Source organism: Octopus bimaculoides, chromosome 18 (assembly GCF_046866305.1).
Source record: "Octopus bimaculoides isolate indiv1 chromosome 18, ASM4686630v1, whole genome shotgun sequence".
Classification (NCBI taxonomy): domain Eukaryota; kingdom Metazoa; phylum Mollusca; class Cephalopoda; order Octopoda; family Octopodidae; genus Octopus; species Octopus bimaculoides.
The window spans coordinates 51,602,694-51,624,563 of NC_142945.1; the positions used below are offsets into that span (position 1 = coordinate 51,602,694).

At 33.3% G+C, this 21,870-nt stretch overlaps 1 protein-coding gene across 8 annotated transcripts; it reads left to right on the plus strand.

The window, feature by feature from the left end:
• The first annotated feature begins 730 nt into the window (after positions 1 to 730).
• On the plus strand, positions 731 to 18,535 carry LOC106874739 (uncharacterized). Of its 8 annotated transcripts, none has more exons than XM_052974440.2 (8): positions 5,460 to 5,556; positions 11,485 to 11,589; positions 12,899 to 12,937; positions 13,930 to 13,947; positions 14,543 to 14,578; positions 15,724 to 15,820; positions 17,001 to 17,092; positions 18,372 to 18,535. In XM_052974440.2, exons 2-8 carry the CDS (start codon positions 11,553 to 11,555, stop codon positions 18,464 to 18,466), a joined length of 414 nt encoding a protein of 137 aa, XP_052830400.1. In that variant the 5' UTR covers positions 5,460 to 5,556; positions 11,485 to 11,552; the 3' UTR covers positions 18,467 to 18,535. The 8 variants fall into 8 exon arrangements, with proteins under 8 accessions (XP_089222416.1, XP_052830396.1, XP_089222417.1 ...); XM_014922574.3 differs by lacking the exon at positions 5,460 to 5,556 and adding an exon at positions 7,554 to 8,044; XM_014922575.3 differs by lacking the exon at positions 5,460 to 5,556 and adding an exon at positions 8,053 to 8,211.
• The last annotated feature ends 3,335 nt before the right edge of the window (positions 18,536 to 21,870 follow it).

Genomic DNA, 21,870 nt, shown 5'->3' on the forward strand with positions numbered 1-21,870 from the left:
TCTTTATATATATATATATATATATATATATATATGTGTGTGTGTGTGTGTGTGTGTGTGTGTGTGTGTGTGTGTGTGTGTGTGTGTATACGACAGGCTTCGTTCAGTTTCCGTATCACAAGGCTTTAGTCGGCACGAGGTTATAGAAGAAGATACTTGCCCAAGGTGCCACGCAGTGGGACTGAACCCAGAACCATGTGGTTGGGAAGCAAGCTTCTTACCATACAGCCACTCCTTCACCTATATATATATATATATATATATATATATATATATATATATATATATATATATATATATATATATTCCATAGGTATGTATATAAACATATATACTGTACATACATACGTGCATACATACATACATACATATATTGACACAAATTTACAGGCATACGCCAATAGATATCTATATGTACTAAGTGGGTGAATAAATATGATTATTTAAATATTAAAAATCATTTTCATGTGTACAGATGAATTCTGGCATATATGTAAATGAATACACGTTTCTATTGTATACAACAGTCTGATACATATGTGTTCATCTCGGCTATTAAAACTGTTTCCAAAAAAAAAAAAATATATATAAAATATTTCTAATTAAGTGTGGGACTAAAAGAAATTTTGACACCTTAAGTGGATTATTAAAATAGTTTTCATAGTCATCCAAATCGATATATATGTCAGATTAATATCATACTTTGTGAAAGGAAACAGCTGTTACGTCATTTTAAGTATATAAGACATAGTCACATGTATGCAAATATTTCCAGACAAGATATTTACCCAAATGCGGATGCCCACGATGAGATATTTTCTATACTATTATATTCTTGTTGTTCGTAAGTAGCTAAAAGATAAAGCGTTGTTCACCGTCATTAACATTCCTGTTTAATCTAACTAAATCCCATTATTTTTCTCCATGTGTAATTATGTCTGTCTGTCTCTGTCTGTCTGTCTCTGTCTGTCTACATCGTTGCAGTATCGGCACTGCAACACAGGAGTAGCTGTGTAGTAAGTAGCTTGCTTACCAACCACATTGTTACGGGTTCAGTCTCACTGTGTGGCACCTTGGGCAAGTGTCTTCTACTATAGCACCGGGCCGACCAAAGCTTTGTCTGTGGATTTGGTCGACAGAAACTGAAAGAAGCCCGTCGTATATATATATATATATATATATATATATATATATATGTATATATATGTATTTTAGTGTATATGTTTGTATGCCTGTTTCCCCCCCACAACATCGCTTGACAACCGATGCTGGTGTGTTTACGCCCCCGTAGTTTAGCGGTTCGGCAAAAGAGACCGATAGAATAAGTACTAGGCTTACATAGAATAATTTTTGCTTTCGATTTGCTCGACTAAAGGCGCTGCTCCAGCATGGCCACAGTCAAATAACTGAAACAAGTAAAAGAATAAACGAATAAAAGATATATATATATATATATATAAATATATATATATATATATATATATATATATATATATATATATATATATATATATATATATATATATATATATATATATATATATATATATATATATATATATATATATATATATGTCTACATGCATATGTGTGTGTGTGTGTTTTTTTTTGCAGTTTAATTAGATAAAACACATTATATAATTTGCCCTATTTTATATCTTCCACAGATGGAAACTGGATTATCAATGGTCAGTATGCTCTTTCTTACCATAAACTGGATCTTGTTTGTGCAATTTATTTTACTACATATTTTATGATAGTTAGGTTTGTAGTATATTTTAATAGCTAACGATCTGTGTTTTTACTATATTCATTGTATTTTTATTCAAATATTCAGTTCTATATCGTATAGTTAAGTTATTATTTTATATCTAGATGCTTCTTATAATGTGTACTAAATAATCATATTGACATTGACATACACACACATTTACACACACATATAAACACACACACACACACACACTCATACAACAAACACACGCATGTATGTGTACGTGTGCCTGTGCGTTTCTCATCGTTTTTCCAGAATCCCTTATACTAATGAATAGAGCGTATCACGAAAACTGAGTCGTCGACAAGAAGGGACTTTTCTCGTGTGCCGAATCAGAAAATATCTAAAATATTTTTATAATATGTTTGCATCTAATAAATATTCATTTTTCTTTGCTGTAAATCATAGATACGGAGAACCAGGTTCAAAAAATGCGGCATCGAGGTAGGTAATATTTTCTGATTACCATAACTTATATATACCATGCATTAAACTTTTTTATATTTTATTTCACACGTTATGTCATATACATACATCCAGCTATCTATTAATACATACATACATACATACATACATACATACATACATACATGCACACATACATATATACATATATGTGTGTGTATATATATATTATATATATATATATATATCTCCGTATTCTTTCTGTTGAAGAGCGTAGCTCGAAACGTCAAAGACTTTCCGTATTCCCGAGCGTCATACTAATATATACTTTTGTTATTTACACCACCTGTCCTCGTCTGTTGTTATTATTTGTATATTCTCCCATATATATATATATATATATATATATATATATATATATATATAACCAGTGTAAAAACCGTTTGGCTCTCTTAAAATGTTCATGGACATTTCCCTTCATCATAGACAATTACATGTAATTTCCAATCGATAATGATAAAATGATTTCTAACTAAATGTACGTTTTATTTAATGATGCATTTCATATCTTTGCAATGAGGCACAAATATTGATTAGTAGAAATTATCTGATTTGCAGACATGGAACGTCAGGCTATCGCTGCTAAATGCTCACCCAAACAGTTTTGTCCTGAAGTCATGAATTACATAAATAATAGTCTTGAAAAGGACTGTCAGTACGTAACAATTTATTACCTATATTACTATTCTTGTTACATCAAATAATTATGCTTTATTTTAATCTTCCTAAAAATTGTTACCACCAACAGTGTATTACAAATAGGTATTTTAACTCAGTTAAAAATTGGTGTTCTCAAATTAAATTCATTCGAATATTTCAGTGATACATAAGTAAAAGGGTAAAGACCCTCTTCAGGCATGAATGACCATAGGATTGCATCTAGAAAGTTACCCTCCGAGGCACAAGCCCGATCAAGGTTGTTTATGGAAGACTAGCCATCGTCCATGGATACCAGCCTCCCCTCTCCATGGCACCGATGTTGTCGAAGGGAAAGGCAAAGGGGCTGATACAGCTTGGCACCAGTGATATCGCAACTCATTTCTATAGCTGAGTGAACTGGTGCAACGTGAAGTAAAGTGTATTACTCAAGTAGAAAAACGAATAACAAAATCGCTCAAGATTTGATTGCAGGCAGAAAATATCGCTCAAATTAATATGGTCGACGCTCTACACACAATGTTGTCCAGTAATAATGGAAGATTACTAAATACAAAGTTAATTTCCAACATAAACATAAATCATATCATTTAAAGAACATAAATAATGCAAACTATTGTCATATTTGAAGAATACTTGCTTCGGTACAGGGCTCTGATCTTAAAGTTACAGATATAAGCCCTAAATCAGGTAGAGTGTTGCAAATTTGAGAAAAGTAACTATTTTCCTCGTTGAAATGAGTTCAACTCTGTCGTCCTGGTGTTATCTTCTTTTCTTTAAATTCTCTCATCCTTGATTTTCCGTTGGGGAATCTTTGGGAAGACAGTAGTTGTCTGCTTTGTTTACATCCGATTGCTGTTATATAGGCCCCCAAAATAATTAATGAAACCTTGATGCATGCTTCCATGCCCTATAAACTAGCACGGGTGTATTGTACTTGTTACCAACTTTATTAAGCCTTCTTTTCTAAGAAATTGTCAACGGAATTGCATTTGCCTTTCAGATTCTATTACGAATATGTATTATGTGCTGCAACGAGACGCAGGTTGTGTGTTGATATGTACCTTCAAGAATATATAGATTACGACTGTGCTCGTAAGCTATTTTTAAAATAACCTTCCTATCAGAATCCTCGTGTCAACTATATGAACTAAATTTCAAACGATAATTACTTTTGTAAATTTATGTTGTGGGTTTATGTTGTAAATTTATGTTGTGTAAATTTATGTTGTGATATTTATTGATACTGGGAATGAAACGATTGAATGCCGCTGTTTGAATAATGTCGATTTGGCAAATATGATTAAAGATTTGGCCACTTTGGAGACAGTAAGTTTTGGCGAAAACGCATGCACACACACAGCCACACACGTGCGCAAAAATGTACTCATACACATAAAATGTGAGAGAAGAGAACGTAGACAGCGACTGAGTTTATTAACTGAACACGATTAACATAAACATTTTCCCATTCGACACATACCTAAAATAGAAATTTGTTTTACATATAAACAGAGAGAGCGAATGAAAGTGAGAGAGAAGCGGAGAGAGGTAGAAATATATTCACACATATATTTATGGTTGTGAACGTATTTCTCCAGAGGGAAAGAACGAAACATTAATACGTCGCTGTGAAATTAGTCAGCGTCGAATCACTGACACTAAGTGGGTCATGCCAAAAAGGCTATTCCAAAACGGCTCCAGACGTTTCATGCTTGTAAAATCTACAACTAGATATATAGCAAAATAAAGAAAAATATGTCAAGTGTTAATTTCTTATAGTTCTATTCGGACCCTGTTTGCAGAGACCAAAATTCACTTTATGGACGATTACATTTAAGTACCAATATAGTAATGGAATATTTTAATTCGGTTTAATTAACAGCGAAATTTAATAGGCGTTTAGTTTTATCACCGGTATCGATGAAGTTGGTGCAATGGAAGCTTATAAAATGACTCCGAAAATCTTCCAGAGTTAACTTCATCTATATCACGCAAGAATGTTAGATTGAAAAAATTTGCGAAGAATCATAAGTGAAGGCATAACTTTGGTTCAGGAGTTTTACACACGCACGCACACAAATACGTATGTTATATACATAAATATATATGCATATATACATCCATATGCATATGTAGATCTATATGTATATACATACATATACAAATGCATGTATATATATATGTTGATGATTATATTTATATATGTCTATTTGTACGTATGTATGTATGTATGTATGTATGTATGTATGTATGTATGTATGATTGACTTTGTGTTTGTCACAACACAGCTTGATAACCAGTGTTCGTATTTTACATCTTTGTAACTTGTAACCTCTACACAAAAGCACCATAAAAGATTTAACAGACTTTAAAAATGAATAAATACTGGGGCTGGTTTGTTCCACTAAAAACCCAAAACATTGCTCACGCATTATTGAAGTTCAATGAATGCCACAAAAAGACAAAAGGGCTAAAACTTAATTTAAATGTTTTAAACACCATGTCTTTTATTCATTGTAGCTAAAGCGACGCCACCGATTCCACCTGAATGCTATGATTCGGCCTCTCTTTCGTCTCCAAAAATCATATTACCAATTCTTATTCTACCGATATTAGTGTGATGGAATTCAAAGTCAACGGAAGAGAATATATTTGACGTGAGAATATTTCAAATTTAACCAACTTATGTTTTCTCTGGCTAAATCATCTTCAGAATATCTTTAACAGAATTTATATTCCTGTAGCATTATCTTTGCATTATTGATATTTTGTAACGACAGCGTAAATTAATGTTTATCCCCTTTAATTACAATGCAATATATTACGGTAATAAATGTTGGGATGACAGGTTAATAGTGCTTGTAATATCACATTCATATTAAGGCAGCGAGCTGGCAGGAGCGTCACCACGCCAGGCGAAATGCTTAGCGGTATTTCGTCTGCCGTTACGTTCTGAGTTCAAATTCCGCCGAGGTCGACTTTGCCTTTCATCCTTTCGGGGTCGATAAATTAAGTACCAGTTACACACTGGGGTCGATGTAATCGACTTAATCCCTTTGTCTGTCCTTGTTTGTCCCCTCTATGTTTAGCCCCTTGTGGGCAATAAAGAAATAAGAAACGTAAGCACGCCGGGCGAAATACTTAACGTTATTTCGCCTGGCTTTACATTCTGAGTTCAAATTCCGCCGAGGTCTACTTTGCCTTCCATCCTTTCGGCTCGATAAATTAAGTATCAGTTGTGTACTGAGGTCGATCTAAACGACTGACCGAACACCAAAATTTCAGGCCTTGTGCCAAGTGTAGAAAAGAAGATCACATTCATGTTGTGATGAGTATTATTCTAGCATTATCAATATATTGTGATGTATTTATTCCCTGAGTTACAACGTTATATATCCTGATAATAACTGTTATGATGACTCGTTAATAGCAATCGTCATATAACATTTATCTTATGACAATGGTACTGGTTGCCAATACCATTACGAACTGTTCACCAATTATGAATTTGAACTTATCTATAAGGAATTCACTTTGGCTAATTCTCTTCCAAATTCACTTCATTAAAGATATATGAATAAAGATTTTTTTCTTTTGCTGTCATTGCAGTTCATATTCTACACAGTATTCAGTTCTTGAACTGTGTTTTGACTACGGCGAACATTTTAATAAATATACTTTAATAAATATATGTGCGTTGTTTTTAGTTTTGCTTGATTGTGTAATAAGACACTGAACAAAATAAGATATTACTTAGATAATTACATGAACAACAGAGAGTGGAAAGCAGATCATACATAAAAAATTGTTACAAAGTGTGGTGGCGTTAAAGACCAAATTGATAATATATGATGCTAAATGCGAAGATCTTGACTAGAATAGATTATTTTAATCGAACAAAATACGTCGTTTGGGGGAAATAAAACGAGAACAACATCAGGAATTAATTCCTATTGTGGGAGAAATTAAAGCAGTTGCTGGTTAGAATTTTGGAAGAGGCAAGCGAGACGTAACAAAAGTGTCGAGTGGCTAATACAGGTGGAAAGACAACTTGCAAATGCGTCAACACGAACGGAGGTCAGAGTTTATCTGCACTCAGTGAGACTGAAGGTGGGAAGATACCAAACTGGAAAGAATCAGGATCTAATAGGATGCAAGGTTATTTACTAAAGAATCTTACCCAGTTGCATGAAAGGATCGTAGCGCACTTTGATGAATAACTGCAGCATGGAAACGTTCCAACTTGGATGACAATTAGACGAAAGTTGTTGCCTCTTAAGGATACATTCAATGATAAATTGCAGCCACTTAAGTGGACGCTCATGGCGGTGTCTTTTCGGAAAAGTTATATTATCATCTGGAATGAAGCAATTTACTTCCAGTAGAACAGAAGGGGTACAGGAAGCAAAGTAAGATAACTAACGTTATATATCATATCTCAGTAATAATTGGCAATGGTGACATGTTAAATCAGTTGTTATATCACATTTACCTTGTTGCTATTCATCAGTTGCCAATACCATTGTCAAATGCAGACTGTCAATATGGACTTGTCTATAGCGCTTTCACCTTGACTATATGTCATCAAAATTGATTCCACGAAAGCTAGCTGTATGAATAACGTGTTTTTCTTCTGTTCTCGTTGCAGTTCATATATTACTCAACAAGCAATTCTTAAACTACGGCGAATACAAAGAGGAAAACTTGTATCAATAGACAAAATATTATCATGAATTATTATTAATAGCAATAATTCCTTCTACTAAAGGCATTAATGCCTGAAATTTGTACTTAATTTATCGACCTCGAAATGCAAAGTCCACCACGGTTGAACCTGAACTCAGAACGTAGTGACGGGCGAAGTTCCACCAAGCATTTTCCTCCAGCGTACTCACGATTCTGCCAGGCTGCTGGCTTTTTATTAACAAGAATAACAATTCTTATAACATTGAAGAATAACAAACATTTTTCTTTCGTATTTTATTTGGGCCGTTATTCACGTTTTTCTCTTCTGTTTTCTACGCTTTAACTTCTCGAATATTTACATCAAGCGCATGACTTATGTTCTTCAGTTTGTGACAAAGACGCTATATATTTCTTCGTTTTCAACATTTGTGTAGATTTCTATTGCCGAGAAAATGATAGGTATTTATTTTAAAATATTGATTTTTTAAAAAGTATTTTTCAAGTATCAATGATGGAAATATATGCACAAGATTTATCTAAACAAATCCTTTTATTAGCATAATAGTATATAATTATATTACTACATTACTATATGGATTCTTTTTACCACATTAACTGATTTCCTTGTAAGTAAAATAGTTGATTCATTAACCACGCCGTTTCCATAGTGAGTTTCTAAGTTTTCGGTTTATTTTTTTGTATCTTTTGACATTTTCATGTTTATTTCTTTGAGACTTAACGCACGCACGCACGCACACACACACACACACACACACACACACACACACACACACACACACACACGCACGCACGCACACATACAGATAAGCACCCCACCACGAAAACTCTGCATGTATCCGTTTGTTTGGGCGTGTGTGTATATTTATATGTCGTGGCACTCCATCGGTTAAGACGACGAGGGTTCCAGTTGATCCGATCAACGGAACAGCCTGCTCGTGCAATTAACGTGCAAGTGGCTGGGACGGTGAAAAGTTTAACAGGTCAGCAAATATGGAACTAAATTTAGCTGTTGTTCGTTATAGCTGTTATTAATTAGGATTTCACCAGTTTGTTTTGGCAATGTGAAGGTTGTATTCCATACTTCAGTGCAAGCTTTGTAATTAGGTAAATTTATTTCGATGTATCAGCTCTCGGTCATGCATCTTTTAAGGGTTCACTGAAGCATGTGTGACCTTGGAATCTAGTGTCTTTTTGTTTTTGTTTTGGGGCGGGGGTATAAGTACAGAAATATGTTTATGTTGTGATTGAAGATGAGGAAAAGGATGAAAGTAGGTAGAAATGATACTTGTGAATAATAATAATAATAATAATAATAATAATAATAATAATAATAATAATAATAATAATAATAATAATAATAATCCAAATATATGGTACCCTAGGCATAACACCTACATGGACTTCTAACTTGTTGTCTCTTGAGGTCTCTGGGTGAGACTTGGATCCAACTTGCACAAATGCAAAGCAAAGGCCAAACATAAAATAATAATAATAACCACCACAAGAATCACTCCAACTGAAGTTTTCTGCTGCTCAAACTGACAGAAAGATAAATGCAAAGAGGCCAGATATTGTTATGATGAATTTCAGACGAAACTCATGCTTCCTTATATGACTGTCCCGACTGATATAAATTCGTCACTCAGTACCCATCGAAAGTTGAACAAGTACAAAGATCTTGATACAGGTATTAGAAAAAATGTAAAATCCAAGAACAATACCCCTGGCTGAAGATATTGTTGAATGCTTGCAACCTAGGAAAGACTGGTTGTAGGTGCCTTAAAAATAGTAGCAAAGGAGCCTGATGATTGCTGAACTCAGATACCTGGGAATCCAAAATACTGATGCATCTCAAAAATATTCATTTCTACAGACACAAAACAAAATCCAAACCCTGAGACATCTGACAACAGGTTGCTGTCCGCTCTGAGAGAATCACCCAGAGCAAGTAAGAACGAGTGCTCTGAAAAGTAGAATATTAATGATGATGATGATGATGATTGTATGTGAAATTGTGTGAAAAGCAGACGTTAGAGAGCGGTAAGACATGGTACGGCAATAAATCAAGTGGAGCGAATGAGTCGTGAATTTGCAAAATCCTGTAGGATTTCTCAATTCAAACAGAAGTTTTGCTTCAGCGCAAGAGATCGCACATTGTGATGGTGGACAAAGTATCAATTATAAGCCTTCTGGTCTTTGAAAGAGCATATTATGCTAACAAGAATATTTCAATTCTATTACTATATTATGAAACAGCATAGCGTAATTTAACAGAGATAAATATTTACTTCCTCGATAAATATTTACTCACGAGGAATTACGTCTCGAAAATAGCACATTAACTAAACACACGCCTCATCCATCCATAGACATATATGCATTTCTTTTCAGAACTAGAAAAAAATTCCGCACCCACAGCTTCATAGCAAAGTACACACCTTGTTTCAAATAAATGCATTGAAATTATGGAATTGAAATACTTCTCAATACATAAACAGTGGATACATTTTCTCAAGTAAATGCAAAACTAATATATCGACAAGAGGGTGCTGAGAAGTTCATGGCTTTAAGGGTGTCGCGAAAGGCCTGGCTAGAGGTTCTTTTACAGGACTTAGAAAAACTGAAGGACCGCTGCAATGAGTGTCTGAATATGAGAGCAGAATACGTTGAATAAAATCATAAATAACTAACCTTCCTCTATTTTCTTTTACCCCATGTCAAGAGCTTTAGGGATAATAGCTGTTACGTGGTAACACGTACCAAACATTTCTTTTCCTAGAGAAATGAGCCGTTTACGCGTGTTTCGATGTCACATTCGTTGAAAGCATGTGGAATAAGCTGGGAAAGAAAAAAAAAACACCCACAAAGCAAAACTCTTGGTGGGAAGCTCGGAGTTTCCCGGGAAACTCCGAGGTTCCTACCGCCCAAAATGCAGAAGATATTGATCATAATCGAAATGTTATAATTTCTTCCCTTTCAGCGTTATATTGTTTTCAGAGTATTTTCCCATGATGCACCGTTTTGGGCATTAACGAATACCTACAAAAACTCTATATCTGAGGAATGCTTGGTCCGATTTATGCAAGACTTATTTTACTCCGTTTATATTCACATTTCAGGGTCACCTCAATTCATAATATTTTGCCACTATGCGCCAGTTTGGCTGTATTATAAGCAAGCAAGCAATCAATCAGTTTTAATAGTACATAAATACAAATTAACATGAATTAGTATATATATATATATATATATATATATATATATATATATATATATATATATATATATATATATATATATATATATATATATATATATATATATATATATATATATATATATATATATATATATATATATTTATATATATATATATATATATATAAAGAACTTTTCTTCACCAGTTACCTTCCGGTCAATTCAAAATGGAACCACGTGTGTATCGTTGGCGATTTTCTTCCTCCGTCTTCCTTTCATTTGGACTTACCCCTATTTCTGAAGAAGAGCTTTACTCGAAACGTTAAATCCTCTTTCTTTACTTTCCCGAGCGTCTGATAATAAAGTACCTGTACCATATCCTCACGATGTTGTTTTTCTTGTTCTTCTTTGTTTGGATTCACTATATATACATATATCCTGAGTCATGTTAATTTCGATTTATGATCGCACTGGCGTGAAACTTGAAGTCCAAAAGCCTCTCACCTTCAGATTGAACATACACACACAAACACGCACATATATTTGTTGACATATGCACATGATTTTTCCGATGTGTGTGCGTTTATAAAGGGGGCTAAATATGAATTATGATAATCACTAAATATGTCAGATAAAATGCCATACTCTATTCTATGCAGCGAATACATATATTCTTTCAGTGAGGACAAACAGCTTTCACATCATTTCAAGTATATGAGATATATTCACTTCAATACGAATATTCAGAATGGAATATTTCCAATGCTGGTATCTAGTCATTGTTCGTAAGTAGCTACAAAACATTTTTCTTTGTCTTAAGTATTTGTATCAAATCTGTTAATCTGTGTATAAAGTTCGATGTATCTATCTAAACTCTACTACTACCTTCCCTTTATTAATTTAAATCATGTGTCTATGCCGTATCGAAACATATGTAGTACTTATTAAATAGCTGTCTAAACGTACTCCTTCCTGTTGACACTTTTTATTCAATTTATATATATATATATATATATAGATATATATATATATACATATATATATATATATATATATATATATATATATATATATATATATATATATATATATATATATATATATATATATATATATATATATATATATATATTATATATATATATATATATATATATATATATATATACAAGTGTGTGTGTGTGTGTGTGTGTGTGTGTGTGTGTGTATGAGTGTGTGTGTGTATTTGTGTGTGCGTGCGTGCGTGTACATATACAGGGTACGTAAGGTATTTTGAGGGCATACATGATTTTCGTCATTGCTGCAGTTTTTGTTAACTCTTTATAATCATTGTTTCAGAAAATAATAATGGTAGACCCTCAATTTACTCAAGAAATGGTGAGGCATGCTGTTGTTTTGGCTACAAAGGCTGAGCACAGCGATTTAACAATATCTCGATTTTTAAATAGTCGCCGGATATTTCTTCTACAAAGTTCGTAAGAAATTTGAGAGCAAAGGTTGAAACGTGTCACCACTATCAAAGCGAAGAAAACATTCTAATCGCTCTGAAGTCATCAGAGCACATGAATATATCCACCAGGTTAAACAGATCATTGATTACAATCCCAGAAAATCCATGACGTCAATTGCAAAAGATTTCCATGTGTCACATGGAAGAATCAGAAATGTCCAAAAACATAGATGTAAGTCTTTATAAAGAGGAAAGGTCAACTTATGTTAGAAAAAGCAAAAAGAAATCACTACATCAGATCAAAAGGGCTCTTGAACAAATTGAAAAATCCAGCATCGAGAACTTGCTTGCCTTATGCCAAACTTTGAAGTTACCATTCTTTCTTACATTACACGATACCCATAATGAAGTCAACTGGATTTTTTATTTATTGACGACAAAATAAAGAAATTTTTTAACAAAAAAATTTATCAGAAATAATTCCACTCTGTCAAATTTCTATCAAATGTAAAGATACCATAAACAATGATAGTCATATTCGTCTTAATCTAAATAATTTTGTTCAGTGTGTCTTTTATTATTTTTAACACTGACTCATCTTATTAAATATATTCACTATCTGTTTATTCTTCTCCGTATTTCAGATATTAGTTTGTGGTCATGCTGGAATGCTCACTGGCCAAGTAAGTCTATCATAGTAAAAAAACAATTTTTGAATTCGAGTACTTGATTTAACGTTCTGTAACTTGTTGAACTGGAAGGGCGCGCGACAAGTACACATTGCAGAGACAATTACAAATAGCTCCCCCACTCCCCAAGGAAATGAGAAGGGGGAAGAGGAGATTAAGGGAGAGAGAAAGAGAGAGATGGAAAGAGAGGAGAAGGGTCCATTATTCTGCATTTGTGTGTTTAAATAGCAGTCACTGTTGAAATTCGTAATATAGTTGAAACAATGTCATGTAGATTTATAAAGGTATGGATTTAAAAATACATCGATAGGTAGTTAAATCAAAATGAAATGACCTTAACAAATAGCTTTGGATGTTAGAATTTCCATCTCTTACATGTCTTAGGCCAAAGACCGTAGCCAGACTGGAGCACCGCTGTTTTGTTATTACCGATATTATGAGAGTAGAGAGACAGCGAAGGGAATGCAGATATGATAACTAATTGGCTAAGTAGGTAGGTAGGTTAATTGGCTAGGTACGTAACTAGGTAGGTACGTACGTACGTAGGTGACTCTACAGATATATCGACAGATATGCAAATAGAGAGATATGTTTCGGCTGATGTACTCTCCAGTCTTCATTAGGTGTTCTGATGGAATTTCGAACCCAACCCTTTATTTAACTAATGGGTTTCTCTGTTCTCATTCCTAAGGCACTCTTATTCTTATTTTTTTCTGCTGAAATTATGTCCTTGCCTGGGTTTGAACTCAGCCACGCTATACGCCCGTAGAAAATTAAACAGTGAATTTTGGCGCTTATAAACCTAATGTTTTATTTTTTTCTTCATACCGATTCCCATATTACAATTATAACACTCGGATTCTGAGTTCGATACCAGGCAGGGGATATATACACACATACATATATGTATATATATAAATATGTTTAATGTTTTGAATATATTTGTGCAATGCCTTTCATTTCAATGTATTTTCTGCTTTTCACAGGGCTACAGGAGGAGACTGGTTAGTAAACTTTCCCTGAAATAAATAGGATATGGTTTGTTCTATATATTTTACTGCAAACCTAATAATATGTCGTTTCGTATTATAATTTAACTTCCTAATTTGTTTTGCTAAATCTAATTTATAAATTGTAATTCATAAATTCATTAAATTTATTTTTGCGAAGAATAATTATTTTACACACACACACACACACACACACACACACACACACACACACACACACACACACACACACACACACACACACACACACACACACACACACACACACACACACACACATATATTCTTTTATTCATTTACTTGTTTCAGTCATTGACAGCTGCCATGCTGGAACACAACCCTAAAGGGTTCTAGTGGAACAAATCGAGCCTAGTACTTATTCTAGCGGTCTCTGATGCCGAACCGCTAGGTTCGGCATCAGAGACCAATAGAATAATAGAATAAAAAGAATGCAGTTATATCTTAAATACATACATACATACATACATACATACGTACATATATATATATATATATATATATATATATATATATATATATATATATGTTCATATAGGATATATATTTATTCCTTTCCTTTAAATTATAGCTAGAAAGATCGAGGAACAACGACAGTACTACAAAGGTATGTACCTTTCTCTGCATATCATAATTTGTATGTAGCTTATTTTACTTCTTGCGTTTTATCATATATATATATCTATCTATATATGTATGTATATATAAGTGTGTGTGTGTGTTTGTGTGTGTGTCTGTATGTCTGTGTGTGTCTGTGTATACACGTGTGCAGTGTCGTATGGATATTTATATTTATACATATGTATATATATATTTATATATATATATACATATATATGTGCATATATAAATACGTAGATATTTATACATATAACTTATGTGTTCTCACGTATGTATGTATGAATGTATGTATGTATATATGTATGTATGTATGTATGTATATGTATATATATATATATATATATATATATATATATATATATATATATATATATATATATATAAATGAGTAACAAAGATGTTTAAGTTTCAATTCATTACGGCCGTTTCGAGCGATTCCTTTAATTGATCAATGAAAGCATTACATCATTAGAAAGAAAACCGTTCTCATCAGATGACCACATAGACTTGAAGCATATTTATATTTTCAATAGAGACCAAATATTTACCATGATTCCGCTGCTAAATCTTTTGCCAGAATGTAAAAAGGACAGTACAGCGACAGACAAACCAGAAACTAGTATAGGCTAGAGTACGTGTGTATGTGTGTGTGTGTGTGTGTGTGTGTGTGAATGTGTGGGCGGGGGGGGGGGGGGGCGGACGAGTGAGAGTAGTGACCCCGTTATCTACATATCGAAGACAATAGGGAGAATGTAGTCTTCAGAACATCTATAATCAGATCTTTGGGGAGTTATAAATTCACCGGTATCTTGGCAGACCGTTCCACTATTTAAGAAAAGGGAACTTTACATCCGGATATATATATATATATATATATATATATATATATATATATATATATTTCTATGCATGTATATGTATATGTCTGAATAACTAAACATCACGAACAATCTGAATATAATAGATTTTTTAGATGTTTTCTTCATCATATTCAATTAGACATTATAATTTCCAGTCGATAATGATAACCTCGTTTCTAACAAAATATACATTTTTTAAAACTTTACATCTATTTTATAATATTTTTTCAATGTGACATTAATATTGATACTAAAATTATTTAATTTTCAGCATTAAATGAAATATTTCAGGTTCACTCATGTGAGCCAAAATTACTTTGCCCTGAAACCTTGCAATATTACACAGGTAGTCGTGCAGACAACTGTCGGTACATAATATTTTATTAACTTTTTTACTATTTATACCTCTTCTAATAATTATATTTGATTTTAATTTCCATAAACAATGATACCATCAAACGCTAATCATAAATATTTTTCTCTGACAGTGGAACTCGACTAAAAATTGTTTGGTAGTGTGTCTTCAAAACTAAATCCACCAGATTAATTTCAGTGAGATATTAAAGGCGGAATCGATAAAAGACATACTAGTTAAGCAGAGTGATTGCTCTAATCGGTTCTATCCCGCCACTTTAGCCAACATTTTTAATTAATATTTCGGTGACAAATGTCACAATAAGATTATATCGGAGAAAGTATTGTAATAAGGCTATCGCTGTACATATAATGTCCTCCACTGTCATGCTCCATAATTATTTAATACAACGTTAATTCCCAGCATAGGTATAAATCAAATAATTTAAAGCAGTAGTCCTTAAACTTTTCCCCTCAGGCCCACATTTGCTACGATCACACACTGAAATTGAAAATGTCGATGAGAAATAAAATATTTACAAAATCTGGCAGAAAATAGAAAATATGTTTAATGATTACAATGCTATTGATGTCTTACTATCAGCTTGTCTAACTCAACTTTCAAATCTTGGTTCAATTTCAGGCGCAAATCTTCTCTTTTTCATTTTGTAAAACATTTCACTTATTTGTCAGCATATCATTTACAGCAGAAAGTCCTGCCTCAACCAGCCAGATGGTAGGAAACCATACTACGAATAGAACAGCTTTTCAAAGGGCAGGGATAGAATGATTTTACTTCCAGCCATTCCATCAATCCTTCCTTTTCAAGTCTCCCCATCAATGGATTGCTTTCTGACAGCTAAACACCCTCAAACGGAGCCCATCTTCCTTGAGAAAAAGTACTTCATTTTCAGGCTGTAATGAGTACAACTCGATGCTGGTGCGACCTTCTATTGGTCCATCTGTCTCATCCTTTGTTTTCTGTTGAGGGATCTTTGGGAAGGCCATGATTATCTGCTTTGTTTACATCCGACTGTAATTATGTAGGCACCAAACGTAAATTAATGAAAGCATGATACATATTTCTATGCCATATAAAGTAGCACGTGACAGCTGGATGCGTTATATTTATTACCAACTTTATTAAGTCTTCTTTTCTAAAATATTATTTACTGCTTTGCATTTACCTTTCAGATTCTATTACGAATATGAATTATGTGCTGTAAAAAAACGTTGGATTTGTGCTCAAAAGTATCTTGAAGAATATAAGACCTATAACTGCGCTCGTAAGACATTTTGAGTATAACACTGTGGAAGGCGAATTTTGGCCTTGGGTGGCGACTGCTATTTCGTATTTGCTTACTCTTAGAATGTTTGAAAATGGGCTAATATTTCCTTCAAACTTTGCTTTTCTTAAGATATTTATTCAAACCCCAAAGAATCTGTCTCAAGACATGGCGATCTCCAACTACTCATGTTCATGTAACAAGTTACCCTGCTCGAGTCGCGACGTCAAAAGCTCGGTTTTGGAATTTGGCAGACAATGACCTCTCAACAGGTCACTGAGGCCTTCTTGGTTGGGTGTAATATGGGTTTATCGCTTCAGCTGCAACTCTGTAATCTGGATTAAAGACTTCATCCTCTTTTATATGTGCTGCTCTCTTCTGAAGATTGCTGCTCTCTCTCTTTTTGCAGGAATGGGAACGAGGAGCTCAGGGAAGTGTGACACTGGAGTGATGGTTGAGAGAAGGTTTCGATATATGATAGCAATTGCATTCTAGTTAGATCAATATTTGGAAGGGTCCGCCATGCAAATGATGCAATCGCTTAGGTGTTCAGTTAGTTCCCTCCAAATTCCTAGGATTGTTAGTTTCATGACTATTTCACACTCTGCACCATCCTGCAACATAGCGAAAAAAACAAAAACCCAAGAAGAATGTGCATAAAAATACAAATACATTTCACCTAGTGTGGGTTTGGTCAGTAAGTGTTTCAATAACACTGGTTAAAAAATAATAAAACTAAAAATACATCAAAATTAGAAAAATTCCAAAACTTTTACACTTAAGAATTCCACCATCAGAATATGTAGAATTTCCATCCGACCTTCTACAGTTCTTTTGCATAGTTCGCAGGTGAAATGAGGCGCCCAGGGTTTGCCTTGATCCTCAACAAGTATTCCGAAATATGCCTCACACATTTTAGCAGATGATGCCAGAGAGCAGATTATTGTTTTTGCATTGATAGATTCGCCACAGACAAAGCAAAATGCGTCTGTCGGATGTTTACAGCTACTTGATGCCATCTGTAACGAATGTATTTATCAATGACGATTTGTGTTCACGTGGACACGTTTTGTTTACGACTCCGCACCTTAGTAGAACGGCAAAAGAGGTTGAACGACTATCAGCCACTGAAAAATAATATGTACTGGAGTCGATTTCTCCTGCTAAATCCTAAAGGTAGTGCTGAAGCATGACTGCAATTCAATGCCTGAAACAAAATAATTTTATTATTTTAAAATGAATCTAATTTTCTAAACACGCTCTTTTATATCTATTCTAGCTACAGCTTCGCCGCAACCCAAATATCATTCTTCAGCCTGTTTTACATCGCCTTACAGCATTTTACCAATTCTCATTCTACCAATATTGGTGTGAAGCAATTCGAAGTCAGCTGAAAAAAAATGTATCTATTGTGAGACTATTTATAAAAAAATAACCAATTAATGTTTTCTCTGACTAAATCATTTTCAGAATGAATATATGACGCAGAATTTACATTTATATGGCACTAGCTAAAACACCCATCATTGACTGGGTTGAAAAAACAAAAACTACCAAAGTTTACTATGAATATTGAAAGTTATTCACTTATTGAGCATATATAAGAATTGGCTATTAACTTATTTATTGAACTTAAGTATTACAACAAACAAAAATACAAATAGCTTTTCTTAGGCGAATAGCCTGGTGGCTCGAAGATATAAATATAAAACGAATAAAAACAATATGATAATGCTATTAAACTTCACACGAATTTAATAGGATGTCTCTGTGAGTAGCATACATCTTCGTACACATAGAATAATGAAGGAGAGAACTGAAGATCAAACATCGTAAAACGTGAAAAATAGACCATAAATGAATTTCTGATTTTACTTGTTTTCCCAGAACTTTCCTTTAGTTTTGTTGTGTCTGGGGTGCGTCATTCCGTTTTGATGCATTATTCACACTCACCATTTCTATTTCCACTCATTTATTATTTTTTCTTCTAAAATTTTCGTTGCTTCTCGCAACGTCTTTAACAATTGCTGGCACTCTCCGTTATCGGAGCTGCGTTTCTTTTTGTTTGATTGTTTCGTTTGTGTACAAGTGTCAGCGTGCATGTATACACACACATGCATGTATGTATGTAATTATGCAAGTATGTATCTATGTGTGGGTGTATGGGTGTTTTTGTACATATGTATGTATGCATTTTGCATATTCATGTGTCTGTGTGTATGTATGTAAACCCCCCTTAGGCCGGGCATTTTTTTGTGGGGACAACGTTACGTGCAATATTTTGGAAAAGGCCCACAACTTCCTCAGAGAAGTACTTAGAGACTCGGGACCACTTCCCTTGTCTTCTACGGAATATTTTACACAAGAATTAACTTTTACTTTTTATGTAGATGCTGTAGCCTTTCTTCCTAAAAATCGACAAATACACACAAATGTTCATCTTTATTATATAAAGTATCTCTGCATCACTAATATTCTGTAGTGACAGTGTAAAATAATGTTCATCTCCTTTAGTTACGATGTAATATATCATTGTAATAAATGTTAAGATGACAGATTAATACTGACTTTACTATCACATTCATGTTATGACCTTTATTATTCTATCACTAATACGTCTCTGCGTTATGAATATCAGTGAAAAAAGTAATATTTAATCTCTAAGTAGAAACGTTATATATCTCCATAACAAGTCTTATGACATGTTAAGAACAATCTTACTATCATATTTGTCGTATGACAATGGAATTGGTTGCCAATAGCTTTGACAAATGTGAAGTAATTGTCAGTTTAAACTTGTCTGTAGCGATTTCACCATCAAAATTAATTTCGCGAAAGCTATATAAAATAACGTTTTTATTCTTTAGTTCTCGTTGCAGTTCATATACTACACAGTAATCAATTCTTAAATTACGGCGAACATAAAGTGAAAAACTTGTACCGATAAAGAAAATTCTAACTTGAATTATTAATTGTAATAACAATTCTTATAGCATTGAAAAATAACAAACTTGTACGAGGACGAACTAATGTCCATTTAAAGGATATTGTCTTAGTATCATGAAAATATACCTACGTGTCTGTGTTTATGTGTGTGCTTGTATGTGTATGTGTAGGCGTACGATTTAGCGTGTAAAGACAAAATATCGGAATAATATTTAGGTTTGAGTAGTGCAATGAAAAGGAAATGAAAAAGCTAGATGAGGGGAAATTTAACGTGTAAAAAGAGTTGGTCGTTCTCGACTGAAAAGAATTATAGGAAAAAGGTAGGCTAGCGTAGAAAGAAGATTAGGTATATTAATTACTTATTGATAATGTGGGTTGGGGTACGCTAGCGTAGGACAATGTTTTTTGAATAAAAAAGACAGAACATGCATGATAATCGACAAATCATGTTCCAGTGACAACAGGATCAAAGAGAAGGAAGAAAAACTGAACAACTATTTTGCAGGAGGGGACTAGTCGATCACATTGACATCAGTGTTTCATTGGTACTTAATTTATCGACCTCGAAAGGATGAAAAGCAAAGTCGACCTCGGCGGAATTTGAACTCAGAATGTATCGACGGGCAAAATACCGGTAAGCATTTCGTCCGGCATGCTAATGATTCTGCCTGCTAACCGGTTTAGATAGTAGTAGTAGTAGTAGTAGTAGTAGTAGTAGTAGTAGTAGTAGTAGTAGTAGTAGTAGTAATAATAATAATAATAATAATAATAATAATAATAATAATAATAATAATAATATACTGAGGTAAGAAATGTAAAATGAAAAGAGACAGATTAAATTATAAACACATAAAATTGATATTGGGATATCTATCTACCAACAATAAAATATAACAGAAGCATAGAAAAAACATTTATATATATATATATATATATATATATATATATATATATATATATATATATATATATGTGTGTGTGTGTGTGTGTGTGTGTGTGTGTCTTATACACTTTAAAATAATTTCACATTTGTTTTTCTTCTCTAAAAACATATTGGGCGGATAAAAGGCCGTACAATATTCTATGCAGCGAATAACACGTAGAGTGGAGTTTTGTCGTGACATCGTTAATGATCCAATGACCTTGAGAAACGTTTTGTTAATTTATATGACAAATTGTAATGTGTTTTAAATGCATAGTTGTTTGTGCCTCTCTCTCTCTCTCTCTCTCTCTCTCACTCTCTCTCTCCCTGTCTTGAGATTCACACACACTCTCTCTCTCCCTCAATGTAGTGTATAATCTGCTAATGTTCACCCTTCAGACATTCTGTACCGCGTAGGTATCCTCAACGTTTGTGCTCACTCGTTTGATTTCTTCATTTCCTTTTTCTTTCGATTTCAACTTTTATTTATATCTTGTCTTTAAGCTTCTCGCATTCAGTGATTTTTCCTTTTGTTTTTTTTTTGCTATTTCATTTCCTCGGTTACAATCCATAGAGTAGGATTGAAATCTGAGGTGAAAATATTTGAAGACATGAAAAGAATCTCTAAAATATGAATAAACATTGTAATGCAAACAATTTCAAAATTGAATAAATATTGAAAGCTATCGGATTTATTATATAACATAAAAATAACGATAATAATGGGCAATTATTGAAACCATATAAAACATGAATATTATTTATTTATTCATTTTTTTACTTTGCATTTTTATTTCAATTTTTAAAAATAAAAATTTGGTGTACTTATATTTTTTGATGTGCTATATATTTAAAGTTTGGTGGAGAACTAAATGCCTAACTACATTAATTTTAATTTAGGGTATATTAC

Coding starts and splice junctions, on each gene's coding strand:
- LOC106874739 (XM_089366290.1), top strand. CDS start 760: ATGCAAATATTTCCAGACAAGATATTTACCCAAATGCGGATGCCCACG. Junction 845..1,667: donor CTATTATATTCTTGTTGTTC/GTAAGTAGCTAA, acceptor TATCTTCCACAG/ATGGAAACTGGATTATCAAT. Junction 2,895..3,899: donor AGTCTTGAAAAGGACTGTCA/GTACGTAACAAT, acceptor TTTGCCTTTCAG/ATTCTATTACGAATATGTAT.